At 33.8% G+C, this 27,937-nt stretch overlaps 1 protein-coding gene across 9 annotated transcripts; it reads right to left on the bottom strand.

Moving 5' to 3' along the window:
- Positions 1–14: 14 nt before the first annotated feature.
- LOC110457484 lies at positions 15–25,532 on the bottom strand. 9 transcript variants are annotated; one of them, XM_021508785.1, is made up of 14 exons: positions 25,106–25,532; positions 17,804–17,996; positions 17,209–17,312; positions 15,993–16,124; positions 15,488–15,664; positions 15,111–15,226; positions 14,588–14,705; positions 14,269–14,277; positions 13,794–13,823; positions 12,194–12,217; positions 11,185–11,211; positions 8,191–8,355; positions 7,139–7,165; positions 15–1,261 (listed from the first exon to the last, which is right to left on the bottom strand). In XM_021508785.1, exons 1-14 carry the CDS (start codon positions 25,173–25,175, stop codon positions 1,104–1,106), a joined length of 1,350 nt encoding a protein of 449 aa, XP_021364460.1. In that variant the 5' UTR covers positions 25,176–25,532; the 3' UTR covers positions 15–1,103. The 9 variants fall into 9 exon arrangements, with proteins under 9 accessions (XP_021364460.1, XP_021364470.1, XP_021364486.1 ...); XM_021508795.1 differs by having other exon boundaries at positions 15–1,249; XM_021508811.1 differs by lacking the exon at positions 7,139–7,165.
- Positions 25,533–27,937: the final 2,405 nt, after the last annotated feature.

The raw sequence follows: 27,937 nt of genomic DNA, 5'->3' as shown, positions 1-27,937 counted from the left end.
AATAGCAATTTTAGTTTCACGTATCACTGGAATTTAATACAAACTTATGGGACAATGAGGTATGATGATGCCATAGAAATTACTGTTAAAGGCGTAGAGACATATTGATAGGTCCGCCCGCCTTACATCTAATCTAAAAATCCATACGAAATTGTGGACTTCAGTTCCATCTAGTATATCATTTGAATTTATTCACAAATACAAAATTTGGTAACGATCACCGTCAGCTTACATGAAATGGAATCTTGCGGAACGTAATGTATACATACAGTAAGGAAAGTACGTAGGTGACATGATCATGTTCATAACATGTTGGTAAAGATATCAATAAAGTTATACGAGTATACGTCACAACACACAGAATTCACTCAGTGATAATACATCCCATCTATAGTCAATATAATTGTCAGTGATATGGCAAAGACGTTATCAGAGATAACGTATATACACAGATATGTACAAACTGACGAACCATATCAATGAGTACTGTTCGGCGCACACATGTGGCGTTTTGTTTATATGTTCACATCATATCCAATCCGGTCACGTGTTTTCATCGGTGTTCCGGATTTCGAATCTTCTGCATTATTTGTGCTGGTAACTAGAAGCATATCTTCACTGAGAGAGTAACCAAAAAATAAGTTAAAAAATCCTAAATGACAAATCGTTTACACCACGATTGCAGCTGTCCAGCGCTCATAAAGGTATACGTATAACTGTTTGTCTTAAACCGACTCATTATTACAAAGTTTAACGTGGTTAAGACACACATTTGCACCTCTAATGTTTCAGTCACATTTTTTTTTTAAATTCAAAGGTATGTATAGACCTTTTGATAAGTATACGCTACACAATTGTTAAATACTGTGAAATGTCAATCACAAAACACGCAGAGTATTATGATGATTACAAGAAATTACACGCATGGTCATTGGCTTTGACCATTGGCCACTTGTTTTTACACCTTGGAGCATTAGTCGAACATGTCCAAACACACTAATGATCAAGTAACAATATAAAATGACCTTGTTTCAACACACCAGCGTAAATGAATAAGGAATAAGTATCACAGATGTCTGCTTGGATGTTTTCATATAGAATCGTCAGCCATTGTTTGTGATGGGCGGAAGAGGATGTTTGTCCGTTTGTGGTGCTGTCACTGGGGCGATAGGCTGTACCGGTAAAGGTGTTAGTCGGTTGTCAATGTCAGGTGATCCAATCTCGAGGGCATCTCGCGGGGACATCGTTTCTATAACACATTCTGTAAGAAATATAACTTACAATATTCAAATTTCGTGGTAATGAGTGAAGCTTTCAAATATTTCACATCGCCAATATTCCTTATGATAATCGCTAATTCTTCAAAGATAATATGTTGGTTACAGTATAGACATTGATTCATTCTGATTGATGTGCTAGCAATTGAAATTGGTGACGATATGAACACAGTGGTGCTCAGTAACTTAGATATATTTTCATCGTAAAAAACATATAAAATAAGTGATCTTTACATCTGTTTATCATTAAATGAGATTGGTTTCTTGTTTTACCCGGAATAAACTTGGGTAGGTATCAAAATGTAATAAAGATAATTTCATAAAATTTGTCGTAATTTAGGTTGGCAATGATGAGGTAGAAAGACAGAATTACAAAATGAAAAGAGGAAAAAATATGGATGTTGTTATTCAGTCAAGGGTAAGTACAGAAGTAGGTCACACATTAACAGTAAATGCTTTTAAGGTAGGAACAATATATACCAATATACAGACGCATACAGGAAAGTATGGGTTAAACATAGACTTATTTATCCAGTTCAGGATATTGGATGTTAAATTATATATTTTGGGTATCATTTTAAAGGGTCTGATTGACTGGTAATGATATATGCCGTAGTATTTATTACCTGGTTTGATCAAAGACTCGGTTAAATCAATACCATGTAAACGTGCGACGTTATAACAATGACAGTAATTGGCTTGTGATTTCTATATTTCTCCAATACGTATTATCATCGTCATATACTAGTCCATTGGTACATTGTTGTACCAGGAGATTACTACTCCTCTGTGGAGCCAGGCGTTACCAAACCCTCCCTCGTTAATGACGTGTGTATTGATGTACAATATATTGTTAAAAGGAGATGTAACGTATAGTCATTATCCACTGATGATTTATTCCACTGTCTGTGTTAATATCAATAGTCTGGAAGTTTTCCGGTTTGCTAATGACACCATTTCAAAGATCAATTTGTCCATTGAAATTAACAATGCCTCTGACCAACGTTACATCGACGTTTCGAAACAGAGAAATGAAATTAAAAAAAATGGTTCAATATTGGCAGAAAGTATGCTAACATCATGAGAGAACATGACTGTAATAATAGACAAGCCTGTTCGTATATGTTATGTTTAGAATGTAATATCATTTTACGTTAATGCATAGAGTGTTCAAGCCGACAAGTAAAAACATGACTCAACAGGCAAAGCACTGCCATAAATTAAAATATAGAAAGTAGGCAAATTGGGCATTGTACAAAAATCCAATACAAATGACAAATTCAAAAGCAAATGGACAAAATGAAAAAAATATGACCTTCTCGAATTTCAAAAGTATTTTATAAAGCAACATCACAACGATCTACTAACGTTAATATTTATCCTCAGTAATTATAACCGTGGAAGGAAATGTCCTTCAAATGGATTAGGAAAGAGACTTGATATTAATCTGTGTTTCACTGACATGTAGATGTCTAGGGTTTGCATAGAGTCGATTTTCGTATACATTAAATGTACTGTAGTATCAACGCTACCTAACTACCTCTCTTAGACACCGTACAACCTCAGGTACTTATACTATATAAACATTAAATGTACTGTGGTATCAACGCTACCTAACTACCTCTCTTAGACACCGTATAACCCCAGGTACTTATACTATATATATAGTAAATGTACTGTAGTATCAACTCTACCTAACTACCTCTCTTAGACACCGTACAACCTCAGGTACTTATACTATATAAACATTAAATGTACTGTGGTATCAACTCTACCTAACTACCTCTCTTAGACACCGTATAACCCCAGGAACTTATACTATATATATAGTAAAAGTACCTGGGGGTATACGGTGTCTAAGAGAGGTAGATAGGTAGTGTTGATACTACGGTACATTTAATGTATATATAGTATAAGTTCCTGGGGTTATACGGCGTCTAAGAGAGGTAGATAGGTAGTGTTGATACTACGGTACATTTAATGTATATATAGAATATGTACCTGGGGTTATACCGTGTCTAAGAGAGGTCGTTAGGTAGCGTTGAAACCACAGTACATTTAATATATATATAGTAAATGTACGGTAGTATCAACTCTAGCTAACTACCTCTCTTAGACACCGTATAACCCCAGGTACTTTTACTATATATATAGTAAATGTACTGTGGTATCAACGCTACCTAACTACCTCTCTTAGACACCGTATAACCCCAGATACTTATCTTATGTATGCATTAAATGTACTGTAGTATCAACTCTACCTAACTACCTCTCATAGACACCCGTATAACCCCAGGTACTTATACTATATATATAGTAAATGTACTGTAGTATCAACTCTACCTAACTACCTCTCTTAGACACCGTATAACCCCAGGCACTTTTACTATATATACATTAAATGTACTGTAGTATCAACACTACCTAACTACCTCTCTTAGACACCGTATAAGCCCAGGCACTTTTACTATATATACATTAAATGTACTGTAGTATCAACTCTACCTAACTACCTCTCTTAGAAACCGTATAACCCAGGTATTTATATTATATCCAGTTAATGTACTGTGGTATCAACTCTACCTAACTACCTCTCTTAGACACCGTATAACCCCAGGTACTTACACTATACATATAGTAAATGTACTGTAGTATCAACTCTACCTAACTACCTCTCTTAGACACCGTATAACCCCAGGTACATATTCTATATAAACATTAAATGCACTGTGGTATCAACTCTACCTTACTACCTCTCTTAGACACCGTATAACCCAGGTATTTATATTATATCCAGTTAATGTACTGTGGTATCAACTCTACCTAACTACCTCTCTTAGACACCCGTATAACCCCAGGTACATATTCTATATATACATTAAATGTACTGTAGTATCAACTCTCCCTAACTACCTCTCTTAGACACCGTATAACCCCAGGTACTTTTACTATATATACATTAAATGTACTGTAGTATCAACTCTACCTAACTACCTCTCTTAGACACCGTATAACCCCAGGTACTTATACTATATCCAGTTAATGTACTGTGGTATTAACTCTACCTAACTTCCTCTCTTAGTCACCGTATAACCCCAGGCACTTATACTATATATACATTAAATGTACTGTGGTAAACGCTACCTAACTACCTCTCTTAGGCACCGTATAACCCTAGGCACTTATACTATATATACATTAAATGTACTGTGGTATATCAACGCTACCTAACTACATCGCTTAGAAATCGTATAACCATAGGCACTTATACTATATATACATTAAATGTACTGTGGTATCAACGCTACCTAACTACCTCTCTTAGACACCCGTATAACCCAAGGCACTTCTCTTATGTATACCTTAAATGTTCTGTAGTATCAACGCTACCTAATTACCTCTTTTAGACACCATATAACCCCAGGCATTTATCTTATATATACATTAAATGTACTGTGATATCAACGCTACCTAACTACATCTCTCAGAAACCCTATAACCCGATATAAAATATATATTGTAAAAGTTGCTAACGTACAGATTTACTTGAAAATGGAAAAGTTTGTTCTTTTTTTCTGAAGAAACTGCTTAATGATAGTGAAAGCGCAAAGAAGAATAGCGCAAAAGATCGTTTGGTATAAAACAGTCTGATGCTGCACAGGTTCCTATATTGAACTATAGCGAGGAACAATCAAACTTTGCTTACATTTTGAACCTTAACTAATAACAAAAGTACAACAAACCACACACTGTTAAGTTTTTTTAACATAGTTGCCAAGCTGTAAGATAACTGAAGCTATTGCGACACGGTGTAATGATGACTTGTGGGCCCTTGCCACACCTCGAGTGCCCTTGCCTGCCCCCTACTTAACAGGTACTCGTGGTGTGTGTGTTACCAAGGGTAAACAAAGTACGACAGTGCTAGCCACATAATGACAAAAGCTTGTCATCAACGACTTCCACCTTTATTGATAAATCAAGTACTTGACTATTTTCTTTGACCGCGGAGCTTAATTGGCCCTGTGTACACTTTGTTGTATAGGAATTAAAGTTAGACCGCCTCATTGCAAATCTAAAAGTTCGTGCCATGTACCATGGCATGTAGTTTAGAAACTGATTGTTAAATTAGTGTTTGCCTCTTCAAGCGTTCAATATAATACGACCTTGCAATTGATTGTTGATGAAATAAACGTTTTAAATACATTTACAATAAGAATCAAAACTATACACAACAATACAAACAGAATCAATATAGCGTACTATGTAAGATTGAATAGTTTTCGGTTTGGCCTACTAAGGTGAAAACATGTTATTTGGGTTGGAGTACAACACAGCAATTCCCTCGGGTATGGTATGTTTTTATTTAAAGTATCTTAAAGGGACTTCTAGTGTGTTGAACCATACTTACAAAAATCATATCCAAGGGGTATGAAAATGAAAGAAAATGAAAGACAGAGCCGTCACATAAATGAACAAATTAATGTTAATTAATCATAAAATGAGTTCCTTTTTGTATATGGGGAAACACATTTTTGAGTATAAGTCATAGGCATATGATATAGGTAAACTCCGGTGATACCGAACTATGTATTTGATAATTCAAATACATTGGAACACTATTCTCTTGTATCTTTAAGTGGTTCGATTCAGATGTAATAGTTCATATGATTTTGTTACCATATGCTGTTGAGTCATACATGTACACTACTCGAACATGTTACATGTTAGATGTTAAACACAATTAAATGAAATATGATTCCAACACATTGGTTGGCAAGTTTGTTAATTGATAAACGAAAACATTTTTGTAATCGTTTCCATTACAAAACTGTTTTTTGTCATATAAAGTAAACTATGATGAAATAGTATCTTTATTTATAATGATATTCCAAGGTCACTGTTCGAGTATTGTACAACGATGAGAGAATAATATTCAGATCACGCTCTACGATATATACTATACACAGAATAATGAAAAAGACATAGGCTAATCTAATCTAAGAACATTTCATACTTATTCCAATCAAGAATATATGTTGTCAGAGTCTGTTAATCGCTCCCCAATAACAAAGTGAATATAACACTCATAACGAGATGCAAATTGCAATGAAAGTATCCAAGCATTAAGGCCTAAACACCCTAGTCATATTCATGATGTCGCTGTGTCGTTGAAACTAGACATTCAGTTGTCAAATATCAGGAAATTGATAGACTTCAATGATATCAACTATAACATATTTGTAATAATAATGATTGAGGCTGTGTGAATATCATTTCTTACTAGAAATATATATCGTTTTCATATTTGCTTACAAAAAAATTTCCTTTCTTTTCCTATTTGCCTCACTGAGAACTGCTTTAATGATTATACTACCTCTGTCCTAAATCAGGCCTAAATTTGTATCAGAAAGTGTCCATCCAGGGCGAAAACCAATACTTAAGTATATCATAACAGTCGTTTCCTACCTCTATGCTTAGCTTTCACATGGAATAATTCGGCTTATTATTGCATGCATGTTAAGCTGCAGCATATGATATAAGCTACATTTTACACGCATAAGCAACCCATTACACGTATTTTAGCATCTTTTGACTATCTGCAAATATTAATGGCATATATCGCTTTTGAAAATGCATGTGAAAGAGCTGAGATTTTGTGATACATAATTAACATGCATTGTGACAAAATGCTGATATTGCCGGATCTGAAAAGAGCATTGCTTCTCTTCAAACAACATGCATTTCGTTTAAATGGTTAAAAGAAGCCAACAAATGAATAGAAGAAACCTGATGAACATGCGTTAAATGAGAAAAAATATCTATGTATAGATATAGTATATTCTACTTAATACATAGTTTACCTCCATTAATGGGTGGTAAATATTTCCCTGAAAAAAGATGGATGATAGTCATGATAGTAAGTACCTAGCATAATTCTGAATAAGGAATGAATATACACATTACAAATACGATAGAAAATGTAAAACGACATGAATTTTGTAAATGTGTTGGAGATCAATTATTACATTATCAATGATTTTAAGAGACGCATTAATTAGTACTAATCTGAGGACGTTTTTGTGATAAGCAATAGCACATCACTCGATCTCTAAGGAATCATATAACATATATGTACAGAGGAATTATTTGTCATCAACAATAAAAAGTAATTAAGAAGCTTAAAATAAGCAAACGCTTTCCATACCTTTATATATAAAGAAGAGCTACATTATGGCTGATCTCACGAATTACTTCTGAACGTTAATTTACAATGAAATAAATTCACTGCAACCAGTGACCGACAATATGACTGGAAACAAATAAGCGTCCCTGTTGTCTTTTCCTTCACCTTGACCTTTCAAATGTATACAAAATTATAAACTAACATGCATAAACCTACGCCATACAATCATTGTCATTGATTGATGTGACTGGCAGTCATTTAACCAAACCGGTTACCGAAGTGAGTCATGCATTAGCGGTGATCTTACCTGGAAATCTTCGAATATCAAAAATGTCTTTTCGAAATACACGAACTAAATATACACAAAGGATGAATGTTTATTTAAAGTCCTCAAAAACAATGTCATTGATACAAGATGATATATAAATATGATATAAAAATTTGAAAGGAAGGATTAGAAAGACTTTCTGAAAATGCGTCTACTTGCTGGAGGGAGGGTATCGTAAGGCCTTCAAATGTGCGTGAGCTTCACAATACTTAATATAAAGTGTAATACTCTTTTTATGTAATGGAGGCAATCGTGCTATTCGGAACGACTTTAGTGGTATGCAGATGCCATAATAGGATGAAGTATTATTATATGATAAGATGGCACCTTTAAGGTGGGACGTCCTGTAGATTTATTCAATATTCCAGAAACAACAATAAATCCAGAGAAAAAGACTTTACCTTGAGGAGGCGCCTGCTTCTTTTCTTCGTCCTGTACAACATTTTTCTTTTTCTTGAGTTTAAGACAGATGATGATAACGCCGATGATGATGAGGATAAAAAGCAACCCTCCGATGGCGGCTCCGATATAAAGTCCAATACCACCGCTACTGGTTTCAGTTGTAGCTAAAATTTAGACAAGTACAAAATGCTTCTGTTATAAGGTTGACAGCAAATCAAATAAAGGTTACTCATTTCAATATCATTTCTATTATATCTTTACATCTTTTCATTAAATCATAACCGTTGGAGTTTTTAACGCTGTACAAATATGAGCTCGTTTGTGCTTATATAAAGTATTTCCCTGTAATGTTAGGAATATCATGGCAAAGTATCAAACAATTTATTAAAACAAATAGCATTCTTTCCTCTCCTCAAAATGTTCTAGATATGACTACTATATCATGGTAAGGCAAAAAAGCAAAGTCGTTGCTGAATAAACGTACGTCATAGTGAAATGTGTGAAGAAGGTCCTGAAACCAATCAAATGAGCATACATAATCTAATTACGTTTTTTTGGCTGTTATTATTATCTATAAACAACTTTGACCCCAAACCAGAAGACAATAGAAGACATTTGGACAGTGTCGAGAAATACCATTTGTGTGATGTCAAAATCCGATTTGGGCGTTAGACTTTAAATTTTGCGTTTCGTAATACATTGTAATTTCTATGAATTTGAAAAAATTAAAGGTCCGCATTTATTACAGAGAAAAGCAAGCTCGCAAAATAATGTTTATGTTTCGAGAGTAATAAAATTTGAGAAATATACTGTTCTTCTTTCAAAAAGAAGTCACTTGCTGAACCTAGTAGAATAAAGTCGCCCTGCTATATATATATATATATATATCATTTTAATATATATATATATCATTTTAAATAATCACTGTTTGGATATTATCTAAATATAAAAATAAAATTTTACATCTTATGGTCGTTTTTAAGGCTGTAAAACAATGAGACTAGGGGATTAGCAATACAATTATGTGATTCAAGTTATACATGCGAGTAAAATGTAAATCAACTATCTACAGCCATCCATGTATGCTTAACAATGCATTATATGGCTTACATTTTTTTCAATATTCCTGAACGTAAGGGATAACAATGAACAAGTAACTGAAATAATGGTTACAACTAGGAAAGGATGCATTCCTTGGATTGGTATAATCAGAGGAAAAAATATATAATACATACAATCCGCCTGAAGAAGCCCTAGAAGGCAGAAAAGCCTAAGGGAGGATCTGAAAATTTGTTTTTATTCTATATATATATAAAGAATATAAGGAAAATAGAATCGGAGGAAATGAAACCTTTGTCTCAACACAACTAATAGTAAAGTGTTACCCGTATTGGTCGTCATTGCCAACGCTATGAAACAACAAATCGCACAGAGTAAACGGATGATCCTCCACAGCAGAGAATATTTATAAAGTGGCAATCAATCAATTGATTAATTCCAATATTTATTCTCCAGCATTCGAATGGCGAACAAATCCCGTTGCACTGATTATGTATTAATGACACATATTGAGTTCATATCTTCAATTATTATCAAATTAATATTACTGCTTTCTATAAGATAAACTGATGTGTGCAGTTCGATTACATGCGGATTAGAAGAGGGGAGACATCCGTTGTAGTGAATCACTGAAACAAAAGTACTTAACAATCCCTATACCAACAAATATGCTTAATACACTAGCCCTTATGGTCGTTTTTGTGGCTGTAAAACAACAAACGAGTAAAATAAAAACAAATAAAAATGCGTATATTGAATAATTATAATGGCTTTGATATGTGGATAATTAATCGTCCAGAGGACACAATTGACAATCACCAAGTTAACTGCACTAGGATACCGCAAACATAGTTTTAACATGAATTCGTGCCAAATGAAATAAACTAATTCTACAATACAGCAAACATATGTACAAAGCGCAACATATATTGATGTCGCCACCGCTCAGGTAAATAGCGGTAAATAGCGGTAAATAAACAAATTACAGAAAATACATCCATACATAGAATGTAAATGATTCAGTTAAAAATCGAATGTATATAATTGTGCAATATAATCATTTATAACTTCGTTTCAATATTATTTGAAATTAAGAACTTCACGAGTATTGGAATAACAATGGAAATCAACACCATCTCATTAGTCAGCGTTTAAACGAGTAAGATATACAGATAGTAGAGAGAGAGCTGGGGAATGTGCAATTTGTGAGGCAGAAAAGATTGATAGTGACGAAAATAAAAACAAAAAAACACCACATTAGGGGGCACCATATATGATATTATTTAAGTGAGGTAATTTACCACAACCAAGTGGATATAGGAATTATGCTGATTAAACAAATATAATCAGTGTTTAAAAAGGTAAGCAAACAAGGGAAAAGTAGGATATAAAAGACATGCCTAGTATTTTCCTACAGTAATAAAAAGACTTGGGATCAGTATTACCAGGCTATCGTTTGACTGGAAATGTAGATGGCGAGGGAGTCTGTCAGAGTATATTTATGTTGGCATACATATATGATACTGAAAATCACCTGTGACTCGAGAAACATGATGCGATGGAATGAGTTAGACTCACTCATATAAACCCGACGTAAACAATTTCAAGATATACTTCTAAAAACGGAAACATAACAAACCATTTATTTCAGGGAGTAACCTGGGACAACAAGTTATTTAAATGTCGAGAAATAAATGCAAGTTTACATGCGTTCCCATTGGTACGCGTATGGTCGAATAATTGATTCAGTGCAAATCACAGTTAAACTTGCAACTTTCAGTCCATGTTTGGGTAGGGACTTGGGAGTGGTTATGAAGATGTGATATGGAGTTGTGAGATCAAACATACGTTTGGTTAAAAGTGGTATACAAATCAAGCACACGCAAAACAGAAAAAACCCGAAAGGTGATAGTAAAACAACAAATGCTCCCTACATGATGTAGCACTGGCCGCTGCGGACGCTGTGGAATAGCAAAAAATACAATCCAGAATGAACGGGAAAGTCGACTTCAATCTTAATTAGTGATAAATGGTAGTTAATGCCGAAGAAAACAAACATATAATTCTTTTTAAGATACTCATTGATGAAGCTATTACAGTTGGAGACAGACTTAACGGCATGTATCACGTGATAGCGCGTAAGGAGAAGTGATGTTACTAGATAGACAATCGAACCGGTTTCATACTTAACAATACTTCATTCATGTCATATTAATCTAATAATAGGTTAAATCACAAGCGTATAACTTATCATGAAATCAAAAATCGAAGCACGTCATTGATTCGATTTATATGATACTTTATAAAAGCGAATAACTAAGTACGAAATTAGGTTAAAAAGGACGTCAATAACTTGATGGCTGTGAAACATGTACTTAAGAAATAGTTTATCTGGGTTGAGAATTATAGCATAGACTTGATTTTGTTAAGGGTTGTATTTAAACACTTTATGTCTTTTATTTTCAACGTTATACTCTTCTCTTATATATCCCTTAATATCACCAAATAATCATATATATATAATGGATGGATCAGTTCTATAGTTTCATAACGTGTAATGAATAAATGGCATCATGTTGCTAGCAATAACCAAACGACGCTACTCTTAAATGAAATCGCAAGTATGTTAGACTAGGGGGTTAGTAATACAATTATGTAATTCAAGTTATACATGCGAGTAAATCAACTATCTACAGCCATCCATGCATGCTTAACAATGCATTATATGGCTTACATTTTGTTTCAACAGAATATTCCTGAACGTAAGGGATGACAATGTACAGGTAACTGAAATAATGGTTACAACTTGGAAAGGATACATTACTTGGGTTGGTATAATCAGAGGAAAAAATATTAAAAAAATATATATATAAAGAAAATAAGGAAAATAGAATCGGAGGAAATGAAACCTTTGTCTCAACACATCTAATAGTAAAGTGTTACCCGTATTGGTCGTCGTTGCTAACGCTGTGAAACAACAAATCGCACAGAGTAAACGGATGATCCTCCACAGCAGAGAATATTTATAAAGTGGCAATCAATCAATTGATTAATTCCAATATTTATTCTCCAGCATTCGAATGGCGAACAAATCCCGTTGCACTGATTATGTATTAATGACACATATTGAGTTCATATCTTCAATTATTATCAAATTAATATTACTGCTTTCTATAAGATAAACTGATGTGTGCAGTTCGATTACATGCGGATTAGAAGAGGGGAGACATCCGTTGTAGTGAATCACTGAAACAAAAGTACTTAACAATCCCTATACCAACAAATCTGCTTAATACACTAGCCCTTATGGTCGTTTTTAAGGCTGTAAAACAACAAACGAGTAAAATAAAAACAAATAAAAATGCGTATATTGAATAATTATAATGGCTTTGATATGTGGATAATTAATCGTCTAGAGGACACGATTGACAATCACCAAGTTAACTGAACTAGGATACCGTCAAAATAGTTTTAACATGAATTCGTGCCAATTGAACAAAAAGACACACTGGACTCGATCAATAAACTAATTCTACAATACAGCAAACATATGTACATAGCGCAACATATATTGATGTCGCCACCGCTCAGGTAAATAGCGTAAATAGCGGTAAATAGACAAATTACAGAAAATACATCCATACATAGAATGTAAATGATTCAGTTAAAAATCGAATGTATATAATCGTGCAATATAATCATTTATAACTTTCATTCAATATTTATTGAAATTAAGAACATCGCGAGTATTGGAATAACAATGGAAATCAACACCATCTCATTAGTCAGCGTTTAAACGAGTAAGATATACAGATAGTAGAGAGAGAGAGCTGGGGAATGTGCAATTTGTGAGGCGGAAAAGATTGATATTGACGAAAACAAAAACAAAACATCTCCCCATCAGGGGGGTACCATATATGATATTATTTAGGTGAGGCAATTTACAACAACCAAGTGAATATAGGAATTATGCTGATAAAACAAATAGTATCAGTCTCCAAAAAGGTAAGCAAACAAGGAAAAAGTAGGATATAAAAGACATGCCAAGTATTACCAGGCTATCGTTTGACTGGAAATGTAGATGGCGAGGGAGTCGGTCAGAGTATATTTGTGTTGGCATACAAATGTGATACTGAAAATCCCCTGTGACTCGAGAAACACGATACGATGGAATGAGTTAGACTCGCTCATATTAACCCGACTTACACAATTTCAAGATATACTTCGAAAAACCGAAACATAACAAACCATTTATTTTAGAGAGTAACCAGGGACAACAAGTGATTTAAACGTCGAGAAATTAATGCAAGCTTGCATGTGTTCCCATTGGTACGCGTATGGTTAAATAATTGATTCAGTGCAATTCACAGTTAAACATGCAACTTTCAGTCCATGTATTGGTAGGGACTTGGGAGTGGTATAGAAGATGTGATATTAAGTTGTGAGATCAAACACAAGTTTTGTTAAAAGTGGTATACAAATCAAGCACATGCAAAACAGAAAACCCCCAAAAAGTGATAATAAAACAACAAATGCTCCCTACATGTTGTCGTAGCACTGGTCGTTGTGAACGCTGTGGAATAGCAAAAAATACAATCCAGAATGAACGGGAAAGTCGACTTCAATCTTAATTAGTGATAAATGGTAATTATTGCCAAAGAAATCAAACATATAATTCTTTTTACGATAACCATTGATGAAGCTATGCCAGTTGGAGATAGCCTTAACGGCATGTATCCCTTGGAGGAGAAGTGATGTTACTAGTTAGACAATTGAACCGGTTTCATACTTAACAATACTTCATTCATGTCCTATTAATCTAATAATAGGTTAAATCACAAGCGAATAATTTATCAGGAAATTAAAAATCGAAGCACGTCATTGATTCGATATATATGATACTTTAGAAAAGCGAATAACTAAGTACGAAATTAAGATAAAAAAGACGTCAATAACTCGATGCCAGTGAAACATGTACTTAAGAAATAGTTTATCTGAATTGAGAAATATATACTTACGGCAGGTAACTGTTTATCCCGACAAGGAAGGCACACATAAAGAAAAACAATATATTATTAAAGCGTTGATGTCATACACTTGATAAAATGTAACAAATTATTAGAAAACCAGGTAGTTATAAAACATACTACCAAAAGGAATAAAAACAGATTTGTTTTTCATCGTTTTCTTTTCAATTATATATTTTGTCACGGCATCGATTGGTGCTTAGATGATAATCTATGTAAAATCAACAAATGAGTTACTTCTAACGCACTTATGAAAGATTTATTCAAAAAAGTAATACTCTATGTTAAGTCAATAGACTGCAGTACATACCATAGGGGGTCAGCGTTGCAGTCATTCCTCCAGCGGGGACAGTAGAGGGATTGCCCGAAGTGCTACAGCTACCGTGGTCAATGCTTAACTGGACATTCGAACCAGAGGCCTGACAAATCTGTAACAGAATATTATGAGCATGTGATTATTATTGTTAATGTTACCTTAAAATTCGATGTAAATACTTGGTGTGTATGCTTTCTGTGTTGTCGAATTATGATTTGCAAATATAATGCCAAAAGCATTACTTATACAATAGTATCTTTACAAAGACAATTAAGTATAACACCTTAATTAAAATTTAAACTTCAAACATGAGTATATTTAATAAGCACGATTTGTTTTATAAATAAATAAATTAAATACAACACAAAGCAGTAGAATATTAAAAAGACCAGAAACAGGTTGCCGTCTCGTCCTTGTAATGGGGTAATGACACTTGGCAAGCAACACAATGAAACATGGATAGGTTGGACATACACTTATATTAATCATGTTTAATAGGTAGTTAAATATAACGTACCAAACATGTAAATCTGTAAGTAGTTGATTCGTCAGTCGTTGCGTCTGCGTTGACCAGGGTGACGTAAGTGTACGATCCACTGACGACTGAGTATACGTTGTACAAAGTACCACCACCTGTTGGACAAAAGTGAAACACTAAAGGTTATTTTTTCAACTATCACATAACAGTATATAGTGTACTCAACACAGGAATCTACTTCATTCTATGGGCACCGGTTTTATCATAGAGGTTTCTAACGCAACACGTATGACTGTACGATGGTGTTGTTAGGTATTCTTTTAATCATACTGCATTGCAAACTATACGCATATTCTCTAGTCTCATGACTGTTGTTTCCTGTTAAAAGTTCACTAACAATCAAGGAAATATCTTACTTGAATATGCCATTACAGTTGCACACTGGGTGTAGTTGAAGGCTGTAATGGTTCTGTCATTACAGTTATCCCACACACTTCCGGTTCCGCATAGAGAACTAGAGCCATCATTAGCTGTATATTCGTACGTGCCCAGCAGGAGAGTTGGAAAGTACTGCCCTACACTCGTTATGTGACCTATGAAACAAAATTATAACGGCATGATATCAATACGAGACCTTAGGTTCAACTATTACATAACCACCTAGCTGAAACGGAAAACTACTACGATTTTTACATGTTGACTGATACTACATTGTATGTCCTTATGTAGTAATAATAGTATTTACCAATCATAACTCATAAAGTATCACGTCTATATATAGAAAAATGATTGAATATTAATATCATGTGTATTAAAAAGTAACAACCTCAGAAGCGCTACCATATTTGATCAGTAATTGAAAATGTTTTCATTTTTATTTTATAACAAGTAAATACTGATGTTAAGAGCCGGTTGTCCTACTTTGCTTGACTAGGGTGTGGTATTCAGCTGTGGACGGACCGGAGGTAGGAGCACAGTATTTGCTGGCCGCCCCCGTTGCGATGGTCGATTCCTCTATAAAAACACGGAATTCTCCCGCATTGGCCTCCGTATCTACAAAGTTATATATAAAGATAATGATAGCTTCGATGCAAAGCATTGTCCAAGGTAACAACGGGTGTTTTATATTAAACATGTTTGCAAAATGTATTATACCTTTGGTAAAAGGATGACATTGTGGAAACAATCATACGTACATGCAGACTTGCCCCACATTCATTAAGAATAAATATTGTGCATGGTCACCAGTTGCTATTTTGCACTTTCACCAGTTCAATTTCAACATATTTGATCGACAAAGAAGAATATTACACTGCCAAATGGACTGAACAACAGGCCTATAGCCTATTCGAGTCCTCTCCATTGGTGGTACAATGTAGATATATGGACATAATGGATTGATATTATAATTATAAAGATTTTGCTTACAGTCAATAATTAATCATTGGAAATGGGTAGCATAGTTAGCGTTAGAACCTTTTTTTTAGACAATATGTGACCATAAAAAATAAATGTACAGTACTGTTCATTTCTAGACCTCGTGCAGCTGATGTGAGATAATAAGATAAATACATAACTATTTAGTAATGGATACAATATGAATATGTACGAATTGACCGATTGAAGTTTTAAACTGCATTCCCTTTATATTTTACACTGTCATCTTTTGATTTTCTTGTTGTCAGCTATTGGTAAATTACACCCACTTATATTTTACATTGGCATTGGCTAAATTGTACTGTCACTCATTTATAGTTTACACTCTCATCGGTTAAGTTTTACACTATCACTCCTTATTAATAGATTTCCCATTGACACTGTGTTGAATGCCGAAGTGAAAATACGAGAAAACAATCGCCTCTACCTATCAGATTATCTGATTCTCGCATCAAGTATACAACGCATAGCATGGTGGATATCCTGTTAAAAGTATGAGGTAGGCAAACTGTAAAGCACTCATATAAAAAATCACTGAAAAGGGAAATTAGTTGCATTAATTTTGACAATGTTTAGTTTTTAAATAAGAAAAACAAAAACATTGTTTTAGTTTGACATGAGAACGAAATTTGTAACAATGTGTTGAACTAAATTTCAATGGAAATTAACATATAAACATGCCGTTGCACTGGCTACTTACTTGCCTGTAGGTAGTATACATAAGAATAAGTGCTGACCTGGGTCCACGCCATGCATATATAGGCGTTCTGTGGCTGTCCAAATAAGTTCACTGTCTGGTCTCCCCTATAATGGAATAAACCATCTATTAATCATTTACGGTATTTGTTAGATAGTTACGTTATCACAATTTTTAATCCACCGTAATATCCAGGTACAAATTCATCAAATTTTATTTGCTTTTTGAAAAAACGACATTCCACACCGTATGAGTTCTTCCCATGACATTTACTATTATCAGCAAAGTAAAACGTTTTCGTTTTTTCGTTGTCTTTTATACTGTTTGAGTATTCATAAAATTAAAACAATTTCCGGAGGGTATTTACTGATTAATCAAATACAATCGACAATTTCCAATTAATCTTTAATCAAAGAGAAATGTCTAAATGTTGAGAGAAACAGAGAACGAAAATTAAAGCTTTTGTTTGGATAGCATATAGGATGATCCTTTAAGCAACCCATCCTTGATTTTCTTTATTACTCTTTAGAAGGAATTGAGGAATACAGTTATAAGTTATCTATATTCATATTTAAAATTAAAACATTAAACGTCTTACAGGAACACTATATAGTTGTTTGTTGTATCCTCTGTCACACATGACCAGCTGGTCACTGTGGACGAATAGGCCGTGACTGACCAGCCTGTTATTGTAATAACATTACTGGACCAAGTTATTCCAAACGTCCCATCAAACTGACTGTCGTACCAGTTGCCTGACCATTCCGAGGATGGTTGTGAGCATGTGCTCTCTAAAACATTAAAGATATATAGAAGTTAAGTATAAACAAAGTGTATGTTGTTTTTCCATGTTACAGGATATGAATGTTAAAGATACTAACAGCCCGTCGTCATTATACCGCATCTAATATCTAATGTTTATGCAAATTAAGTTTCTATGATCATGTCGAGATAACCGGACTGTTGACCATGATAACAATATCAAAAACATCAATTTTTGAGGAGGCGTGCACGATGCAATATTCTGATGCTTCTTGGTTAAGTAATTTGGTGCTGGTGTTCGTGAGTTCGAGGCAGGACAGGACACGAGTCAGAAATTGGTTTCCGTCGTAAATTTTGCTTCTTATTACATATATAATTTAACTATTAACATGCATTTTTCACCGGCTTGAATTTATATTGGTTATTAAACAAGATATATTACACAGTAATCAATAGTAGGCAAATTCATTTTTCAAAAGCAATCACTTAATAAGTATTAACACCAGTGAGGTGTGAAAGATGTCACGTTTATAGTTCATATATTTATATATAATACAGGGTATTATTGCCAATAAATGACGACGAGGGCGCACCATATATCATCCTTTGATAAACATGGTAATTGGATATTTGTAAAAGATATTATTGTTTAATATGGCAATACAGGGAATTTCACCTTTTAAAATTCCAGAATATCCGCTAACAACTCCAACTGGATTTATTTTTATCATACTCAAGAATAACATGTCTCACGTGTTATATGTTTATATACGATATATCTTCGAATAAACCATTCTACAATAGCACAAATTAACAATTAACCATTGTTGTTTTTTACAAAAAAATGCTAAGTCACTTATGTTCTAAAAAAGTAGTGTATAAATTCAGCATGTTGATGTTATCATTGTAATATCTTTGTTGTTGGTGAAAGTGATATATTTAGAGCAGGTCAAGATATAAATGCAAGACCTGATACAGCACAATCAAGATCAACCCACTTTATCATACTACCCGTTAAGGTCGCAACTTGTCACAGCTGATGGAAATATGACATACATTTCAATCAGTCAGCCATGTTGATTACACGGAACATTAATGTCGTTTTGGTAAAAGTGAGTGTATAATTCAAAGTTAAGGTAATTAGTCAGAGCCTGTGATTTTCCTGTGGAGCTTTGATCGACGTACAATACATTTACTCACGTGAAAAATCCTAATGAGGACAACATGTAAGTAATGGTTTAAGGACATGCTATTTAAATCCTGCTATAATGAAATATCCATGAATAATGTCAATTACAAAACCAACATATTAACTTACTCAGGTTTCACATCGATATATTTAAAATAGGCAAAACAAATACAGGTAACGCGTGTGTAAAAAATGCTGGAAAAAAGTCGACACGTCTGACATAAACGTTCTATAATATTCGGTTTTTAGAACTAACTTTGCCTCGCCTTCCTATAGCTGCTGTTGAATAGAGAACATGATTATACTTCCATTATATAGGTAAAATGTATTAATAATTTACATGTACCTGTATTGCATACATGTAGGAAGTATGTATTGAAAGTGAACTTGGATAATGTACAATATATGAATGGAACGTTATAAAAGTGGTTCAAATGTAGGTAGAAAGTTGGATTATTAACTTGAATTTTATAGTTAGTATGTTTTAATATTTAACTTGAATTATAAGGGTAGTGTGCATTGATATGAAACTTGGATTTATAGATAATACAAATTAATAGTTAACCACGATTGATAAGGTAGAATGTATTGATAGTTAACTTGTATTGTATAAGTAGTATGCATTGATAGTTCACTTGAATGTTATAGGTAGTATGTATTGATAGTTACATACGTAGCTTGATTTAATAGGTAGTATGTGTAAATAGTTACATATCTAACTTTAATTTAATAGGAAGTAGATATCGATCGTTAACTTGTATTAAATAAAGACAATGTATAATAGAAATAATATAGAAATATTTCCCTGGAGTCCATAGGAACTAGAGAGTGATGGATTATCGACTTGCAGTATTAAGGAACTATGTATTGCTAGTTTACTTGGAATATTTATAGTAAATTAACGGTGTCATTAAATAACATATCAAATAGATTACTACAAGCGTGGCTACTATATTCTAAGTTATAAAATTTTAAACAAACACTTTCATGTAAATAGAACATGAGAATAAGTGTCTGTCATTATATCGAATATCTATTTATAGTGTCCACACTTAAAGGTTAATAAACATTCCTGATTTTTACTGGATGTGACGCATTCCAAATGAAATACAGGAACTATAACGCAATTTTAACAATTTCTTTCTTATCGTTAGAAGATATCAAGTGATATACTTCAACACTGTTAAAGATACCCGGTTTCTACAACCATCGTTGGATATGTTATTAAGCATGTTATTTCCTTAGGTTGCTTTTTTCAATTCATTTGAACTAGTCAACGGTCACTTTTACCTCTCGATATCGACTCCTCGGTGCTTTGGGTTCTTTGAGAGAACCTAATGTATATGACATTTTGTTATAACACTCGATGTCTGCAAGTGGATGTCAGTGATATTAATTGGCACCCGATTATATCGAGTTCAATGCATACTATAACGGGTATACACTTAATTGTATGGATGAAGCGCACATAAAAATACGACTAAGTCTATACGAATGTTTTAAATTGGAGTTGGGCTATGTACTCCAAATATACCGGAGATATCTCCTTGACATCTTGTTAAACATCAAAAGTTAGCCAAGTAGGCTTCAAAACTGTGTTTATACAATAGTCTAACGAAAACCATGGTTCACTCTCCCCTTAATTGGACAGTAATAATAAGTTTGACACATGTAACTAGCCAGTGATGTTTGAATATCAGAGTACTTGAGTTGGCGAGTGTATACTAATGTTAATACACTATCGGAGAGAAATATAGTGCCAAACAGTGTGAAACGTTATGTTAGCTTGAACAGTAGTTAACTTGTTAGCTTGAACAGTAGTTAACGTTGATTTTGTTAGTTTTGTTTAATAAATGCTTAACACAATGTACGAACCATTATACATACAATGTAGTGATACCGTTCCCTAGGCTTAGGTGGATACTTATTGATGTTTTCTTCTAACAGTTCTTACCTATTTTTCTAAATGTTCTCTAACCTATCTGTACACATTTATTAATTCATTATTTATCAAATACGAATTTTCAGGACAATTTTCTAATTGGGTAAGATGTACCCGAACTCCTTAAAATTATTACTTTATCATAATCCAGTATTCATAAGTTTTCTATCAAGCCCAAATATTACGTGTTCACACGAATTTTTAATTATTCTTGCAATTAATCACTTTTCTTTCACAAGATCATCATTCAGATTAGCCTTATTCCTCGGCTATTAACGGACGGCGTTTCAGACTATCGAAACGCTATGTACATCCTCATCTAGACTATGTAATAAATGATGTCTGTGATATGAACATTACTCAAATAACTTCAACAAATTATATTTGCAACATTTCAGGATATTGATCTATCGGTCTTGTTCTATATACTTCACTTGCAACCTGCAACATCTGCTGATACATAACTATGTACAGCTGTATTATACATATATATCGTATTTCATTCTCGGAATGCCTACCTGGATTTTTGTTTAATCACATGGTTCAATTTGTTTTGATATAGAAATACTGCACACCTAGCTTTGTTTTATACTGTAAAATGCACCAAGGTTCATACCACACCGCTACGTATTGCGTGCCATTGGTTACAACTACAGGATCCAGAATGGCCATATTACTTAGGGGCACTGATTCCATCTAGATAACATAGCCTTGTAGGGGATAACAACGTGTTGAAATGAGTTATATAAAACACTTTCCACCATTGTTCATTCCGTACGTTTGTTATGGAAACAGTTGGTAACAAAGCAATAGTGTAGGTACTACATATTGTCTAGGCATTACACGGCGTGCAATACCTCCACAGAACGTCAGGTACATGCATGTACCTGTAATGTTACCGTAGTCCCTTTACACAGACACAGCGGAAAACACAAGGAAGGCACAGACACGGTATCAATACGGTGAAAAGCTTTAACATGAAGTGTACAATCAGCTGTGATCCACACACGCCTTCGTCTTTGTTACGGTGTAGATGTGAAGAGAAATGCATGTTTATTTCACACGAGAACAAAATACATATATTATTCACAGATATTATTCTGACTGGTAGCCCACCCTATAAGAGTAAAGTGTGTACGTTTGGTTAGCTTGATTAGAGATTCGTTGTACCGGAGGTCCAGTTAGATGACATCCTTATATATCTTGTTGTTATGTATTGATACAAAACAAGACATAACTATATTTAATAAAATGGCAGAACACCTCTGTCGGTCTTGTTATAATGTGTAACGAATACAACTGAGTGTATGCCGTTCTTATGTCCTATAGGGGGTATATAGGTGACACATAAATTGACGAGATGTGATCAATGAAAATCATCACTGGCAGTGAACACTTACGATAAACAGACAAATACTACGCAAATTTTATGGTTCAATAGGCTTCCACGCGTATATACAAATTAAAAATTAAATATCGTAAGGATTTCAAAATGTGTATATGTATCAATATTATTCATAAAAAACTAGAGGGTTTGGTAAGGGATAGGTTTCTTTAGAACGGATTAAACATGGCATTTCAAATATGATTGTGCATAGTCTAATAGTAAGATCACATATACAAGTGTACATAATCAACTAATATATGCAAGCTTATTATGCTGATAAGATTAACGTGTTGATACAGTTTATTTGAATAAACATTATTACACACGCCTTTCATGGTAAGCTTAGAATAATGAGGTTTTATTGTACCGGATTAGCGGTCAACAGTCTGATTTATTCACCTGTGATCTACCTCGACTTATTTCGGGTCGTCGACTACCTTTACGGGTAGTACCATTTGACCTTATCTTATCTGAATACAGAGAGAGGTCACAGTTGATCAGTCTTGGTCGAAATATAAGAAATTATGATATTGTATCATTATACTTATGTCATTGTGAGCATTATCTTATCTTTCTAAAACCCTCTCACTGTTCATAGAAACGGCACAGATCTCTTGTACTAGGTAGAAACATATCACTACAACTTCATGTAAAAATACATTTTTTATATACATTACTAATTTGGAAAGTAATAAGATATTCATTACGAATTAGGAAAGGTGACGAAGAAGGCCAAACAAAGAAAATATGTTAACTGTTTTGTTCATTTAGGACTGTTTCAAAGTATATATTGAAATACANCCCCTCCCGAGTTCAATAAGAGGAATTAAAAATGACTTATTAGTATGTTTTGAATTTTTGAATTGGAATAGTATCAAAGTATTCATACATGTAATAAATGTTTAGACCTTCCATCAATTTGTTCATACATATGGTAATTATTTAGACCTGCTAGCATACTCATACAACACAAATACATTAATGTCTCTACTTCCTTGTACCATGTAGTATACATATTCGAAATGTGTTGAAGACTGGACTTCAAATTGCTATCAGTACGTTAATGCAATTTAAAGTTATAACATCGCCTATAGGTAGTATAAGTTCCCAGGAGTAGTATGGGCATGAAATGTATGAGTGATATTCGCATTAATTTAATAAATACCCGGTAGAAGAGAGAGAATGCAATTCAAACTCAAACAGATGTTTTTTTTTGGAAAAAACCGCAATGAAAATATCTTACTTAATTGAAGTACATATATGTACATGGTAGTAATGCATTTATTACCTAACCTTGTTCAGAAAGACGCATAGCCCAACCGACTACCAACAAAAACACAAACATCTCGTTTAATTATACTCATAAGTTCGAACATAAAATACACATTTAAATATAAGCGTTAGGTAAGATCACATAGAAATACAAAAACACAAGGCAGATAGACATATTATCTGCTTTTAACTCCAACAAACAAAAGAAAATTGTCCTTATGACTATCCAACTTAGAGTTGTTCGTCCATTTAAAACGGAAAAGAGTTAAGAACGAAAATAAAATTCCTTTTCACAAACAAGAAGAATCGATCCAATGACCTTTTGATTATACATCATGACGCTTATTTGATATTATGATACAGTGTACCTTTCTGCAACACTTATTGGAATAAGCAAAAAAATGTTTTACTCTCTAAAAAGTCTGCATCTCCTATTTTCCGTTGTCTGAGTATAAACGAAATAACATAGTTTATTTTGAAAATAATATTTCAGTACCTGTGTCCAACAGCAAAGTAATGCGATGCTAACTTTAAATGGAAATGTGACAACATATTACCGAATGGCCGTAGATACAGGAAGCCAAACAAAGCAAACAAGGTTATTATTTTGGACTCTTTACTAATGAACTTCAAACATCATTCAAAAGCATATAATACGGACACATCAATTATAATAACATAACATGCCAAAGTAATATATAATATTGTATAAGGGATATCTCATCTTACTTCAACATGTTTCAATGATTGCCCTACTACAGGAATACAGTGCTTGCCCTACTACAGGAATACAATGATTGCCCTACTACAGCAATACAGTTTTGTGATTACCATACGACAGGAAACAAGATCGGTTTAAGGATTAACTAGGCAGCAACGTTATTAAGTTCCCGATACGGTAACCTTTACTGGAGGTAATAAAATATTAGAAAAAGGAGGGTAACATTTCTCAATCAAGTATTATTCTTTAGTAGTTTGAATGTGCAATAGACATACTACACACGTCAATGAGGAATACCGGGTAACGTGCCCGGCGAATGACATTATAACTTAGTTTAGTATCATTTGAAATGAATTGAGTGGAATATAAGGTTGATTGTAGAAACATGTCGACAGAGAAAGAGAGTGATGAGTATTAATACTACTGTCTGGTTGTATTAGGATATGTGCAAATAAATAACAATCGGTCATGCAGTGCTACACACATTCCGGAATCAATTGTCTTTAGATGGAAATGCAGAGATAACAAGTATGTACTCACAAGCGAAAATTGGAAAAATGGGGGACACACAATTTGATAGAAGATTTTTAATGTATACATATTTGTGTATAAAAAAATCATACTCACCAACATAATGTGCCGATCGAAGGATCCATAAGATGAAGCAGGATAAAGAAATCCCTGTCCACATTGTCATTTTTTTTTCTGTCAGAGGAACATCAAAATTTGAATAAAATATATCTTATTTAGAATCAAACGAATACGTCTTCTCTTAAGTCATGATTTGCGTATGTCGTATCACGACAGGCTCGCGCTCCTCGCGTGGTTCTATAAATAGTTCACCACAGGTGACGTATCACTATAGAGACTGCATAATACCCCTGTGGACGGGTGAAGTTAAACTCTAAGGTCTACGACAGGTAAAACCATATACTGTATGTAAGAGAGCACTAGAATGGGACTCCCTGGATTGGTTGTGAGAAGCTGGCGGTCTGCCTACAGCCGTAGTTTACGGAGTTGGCAGCTTGTCTAAGAAAGATCCGTCCTTACCTGCGTTCACATTAAAACGAACAGAAACGAAACGGCCACCGCACCAATACACATCTCACGCCGAGTTGTCGTGGACATTTAAACTCTCACCTTTTCTAATTGTGAAATGAATCGCTAGCAGTGTTACTAGTATGGTGTAGGAGTGATTAGTATCATAATCTTTTATTGGTTTTGTTTAACGCTCCAAAGCCTGGTCAGGAGAGCGGATTAATACGTACAGAACAATACTAAAGGTGAATTTGAAATTTAAAAACTTTTTCATGTTTCCGTTAATTAAGTGGAACGATTAGTAACGGACTACGAGTTCCTGTTTGTTACTCGGTATGGGTTGCTGGAGTTCCCATATCGATGTAACATCGGTAGTAGGCAGTTTGTTGTCGATGTATAATTACTAACCTGTTAAATCAATCAAACGATTTACAAATCCCTATAACGGTTTTATGATAAAATAAAAAACTAGAACCAAACTGAAGTTCCTCAATACTCCTTTGAATTGTCAAACAATACTGTCTGGTAATGTTAAGAAATCAATATCGATACTTCTAGCCACATAATTGTCCAGAAATTTGGCACAATGGCCTCTCCTAACGGGTCCGGATGCGTCACGTCCGGTGTGATATATATATAATGAACAGTTCCAGAGACAAGGACACAATCAATGCGGGTGAAAAAGAAGCAGTGTGTCCACATAAAGCCACTAACCGACATTTACACTCAATGCATACTTCTGTATGGTATATTATAATGAAATAATTGAGCGGGGGAAACAAGCTCTCCTTTGTCGACATGGCTTATAGGCTATAAGCAAGTTCATGGACATATTGTATCGTCACAAGGGAGATGACCTCTATTTTGTATGTAGATAATTTCAGTGTGTCCAATAGGGCAGTCAGGGCCAATAAAATAATTGAGTTACTGTCTTAACTTCTTAATAATCATTATATACTACATACAAATGAAAGATTCATAATTGGACAAAATAGTTATTGAAAACTAGTTGAAACAGCAAAATTTCCGACCCTTTTACATATTATGTATAAATCATAAATGGTGTTGCTGTATAGCTGTGTTATTACCGTTAGGTGGATTGAGCACAACGTGAAGCTGTTGCTTGTTAATTGATTACTAATTATTTCCAATACAAAAATGCTCTGTAATAGAGCACCTAAAACGATACTTCAGCCTTTATAAAGAATACGAACGATTTCTGTATCAATTATTATATTTTTCTAGATATATGTAAACAAAATCAGAAAAAAGATATTGACGTCAACACTGAGTCGTATGCTGTAGTCTCTCTGAAACATGAACAAGAAAACTAGACCACGTGAGTAACACATTGGAGTGTAACCTAACTTACCAGTATATTGTATCGCATATCGATTGTTGAAATAAATATCATCAAGAAACCGAGTAAAAGAGAAGTGATATTTTTGTCAAAATAAAGTGTGTTTTTTTAAGTTAGAATATATTTGGTCACACAAGGAGGCAATGGGGGATTGTGGTGTTTTATTTGATAATGAATTTGTATTGTAAAAAAACATCAGATAGTACAGGTTTACGGTAAAAAAAAAAAATCGGTAATACAGTCAGATATAATTTATATGTTTTATTTGAGTTTGCTGTTTAATTAGCGACTATTAAAGTATGTAAGGGGATGTTTTATTTGAGTATGCTGTTTAATTAGCGGCTATTAAGGTATGTAAGGGGATGTTTATTTTGAGTTTGCTGTTTAATTAGCGACTATTAAGGTTTGTAAGGTGATGTTTTTTTGGAGTAAGCTGTTTCATTAGCGACTATTAAGGTTTGTAAGGGGATGTTTTTTTGGAGTATGCTGTTTAATTAGCGGATATTAAGGTTTGTAAGGGGATGTTTCATTTGAATATTGCTGTTTAATTAGCGGCTAATAAGGTATGTAAGGGTTTGTTTCATTTAAAAACACTGTCTGACCAGCGACTATTACCGGTTTGTAAAGTGATATTGTGGTTGGTGATGTTGTCAGATATGCCGCTGGTATTTGTAGAATGATGATTATTTGGTAAAGCTAACAAACTACCAGCAGGAAGAGGTTTATGAAGTGATGAATGATTAACTCATATAGAGTTATTGTTATTTCCATTTAATAATCAAATATAGGTACCAATGTCGAAGTAAATAATTAAATTGGATTCTATCACAAAGAACGAATGAAAAAATCGTTAAATCCACTTCATATTGTCATTATGGAACTAGTAAATCAAATGTTTGAAGTTATAAAGGACATTGACAACTATAACCAGTTAATGATTATTATTGGGAGTGATTGCAGAGTATCACGGACGTTTATTGGTGTCTACAGATTTATATTGTTTGTCATACAGGGTGTCAATATTTCTACGCAGCTCTATATCCTTTTGTGAATGTTTAGAG

This window comes from Mizuhopecten yessoensis, unplaced genomic scaffold (assembly GCF_002113885.1).
Source record: "Mizuhopecten yessoensis strain PY_sf001 unplaced genomic scaffold, ASM211388v2 scaffold1147, whole genome shotgun sequence".
In the NCBI taxonomy this organism is placed as follows: Eukaryota; Metazoa; Mollusca; class Bivalvia; order Pectinida; family Pectinidae; genus Mizuhopecten; species Mizuhopecten yessoensis.
The sequence above is the reverse complement of the archived record's forward strand: the minus strand, read 5'-3'. Positions and strand labels throughout refer to the sequence as shown.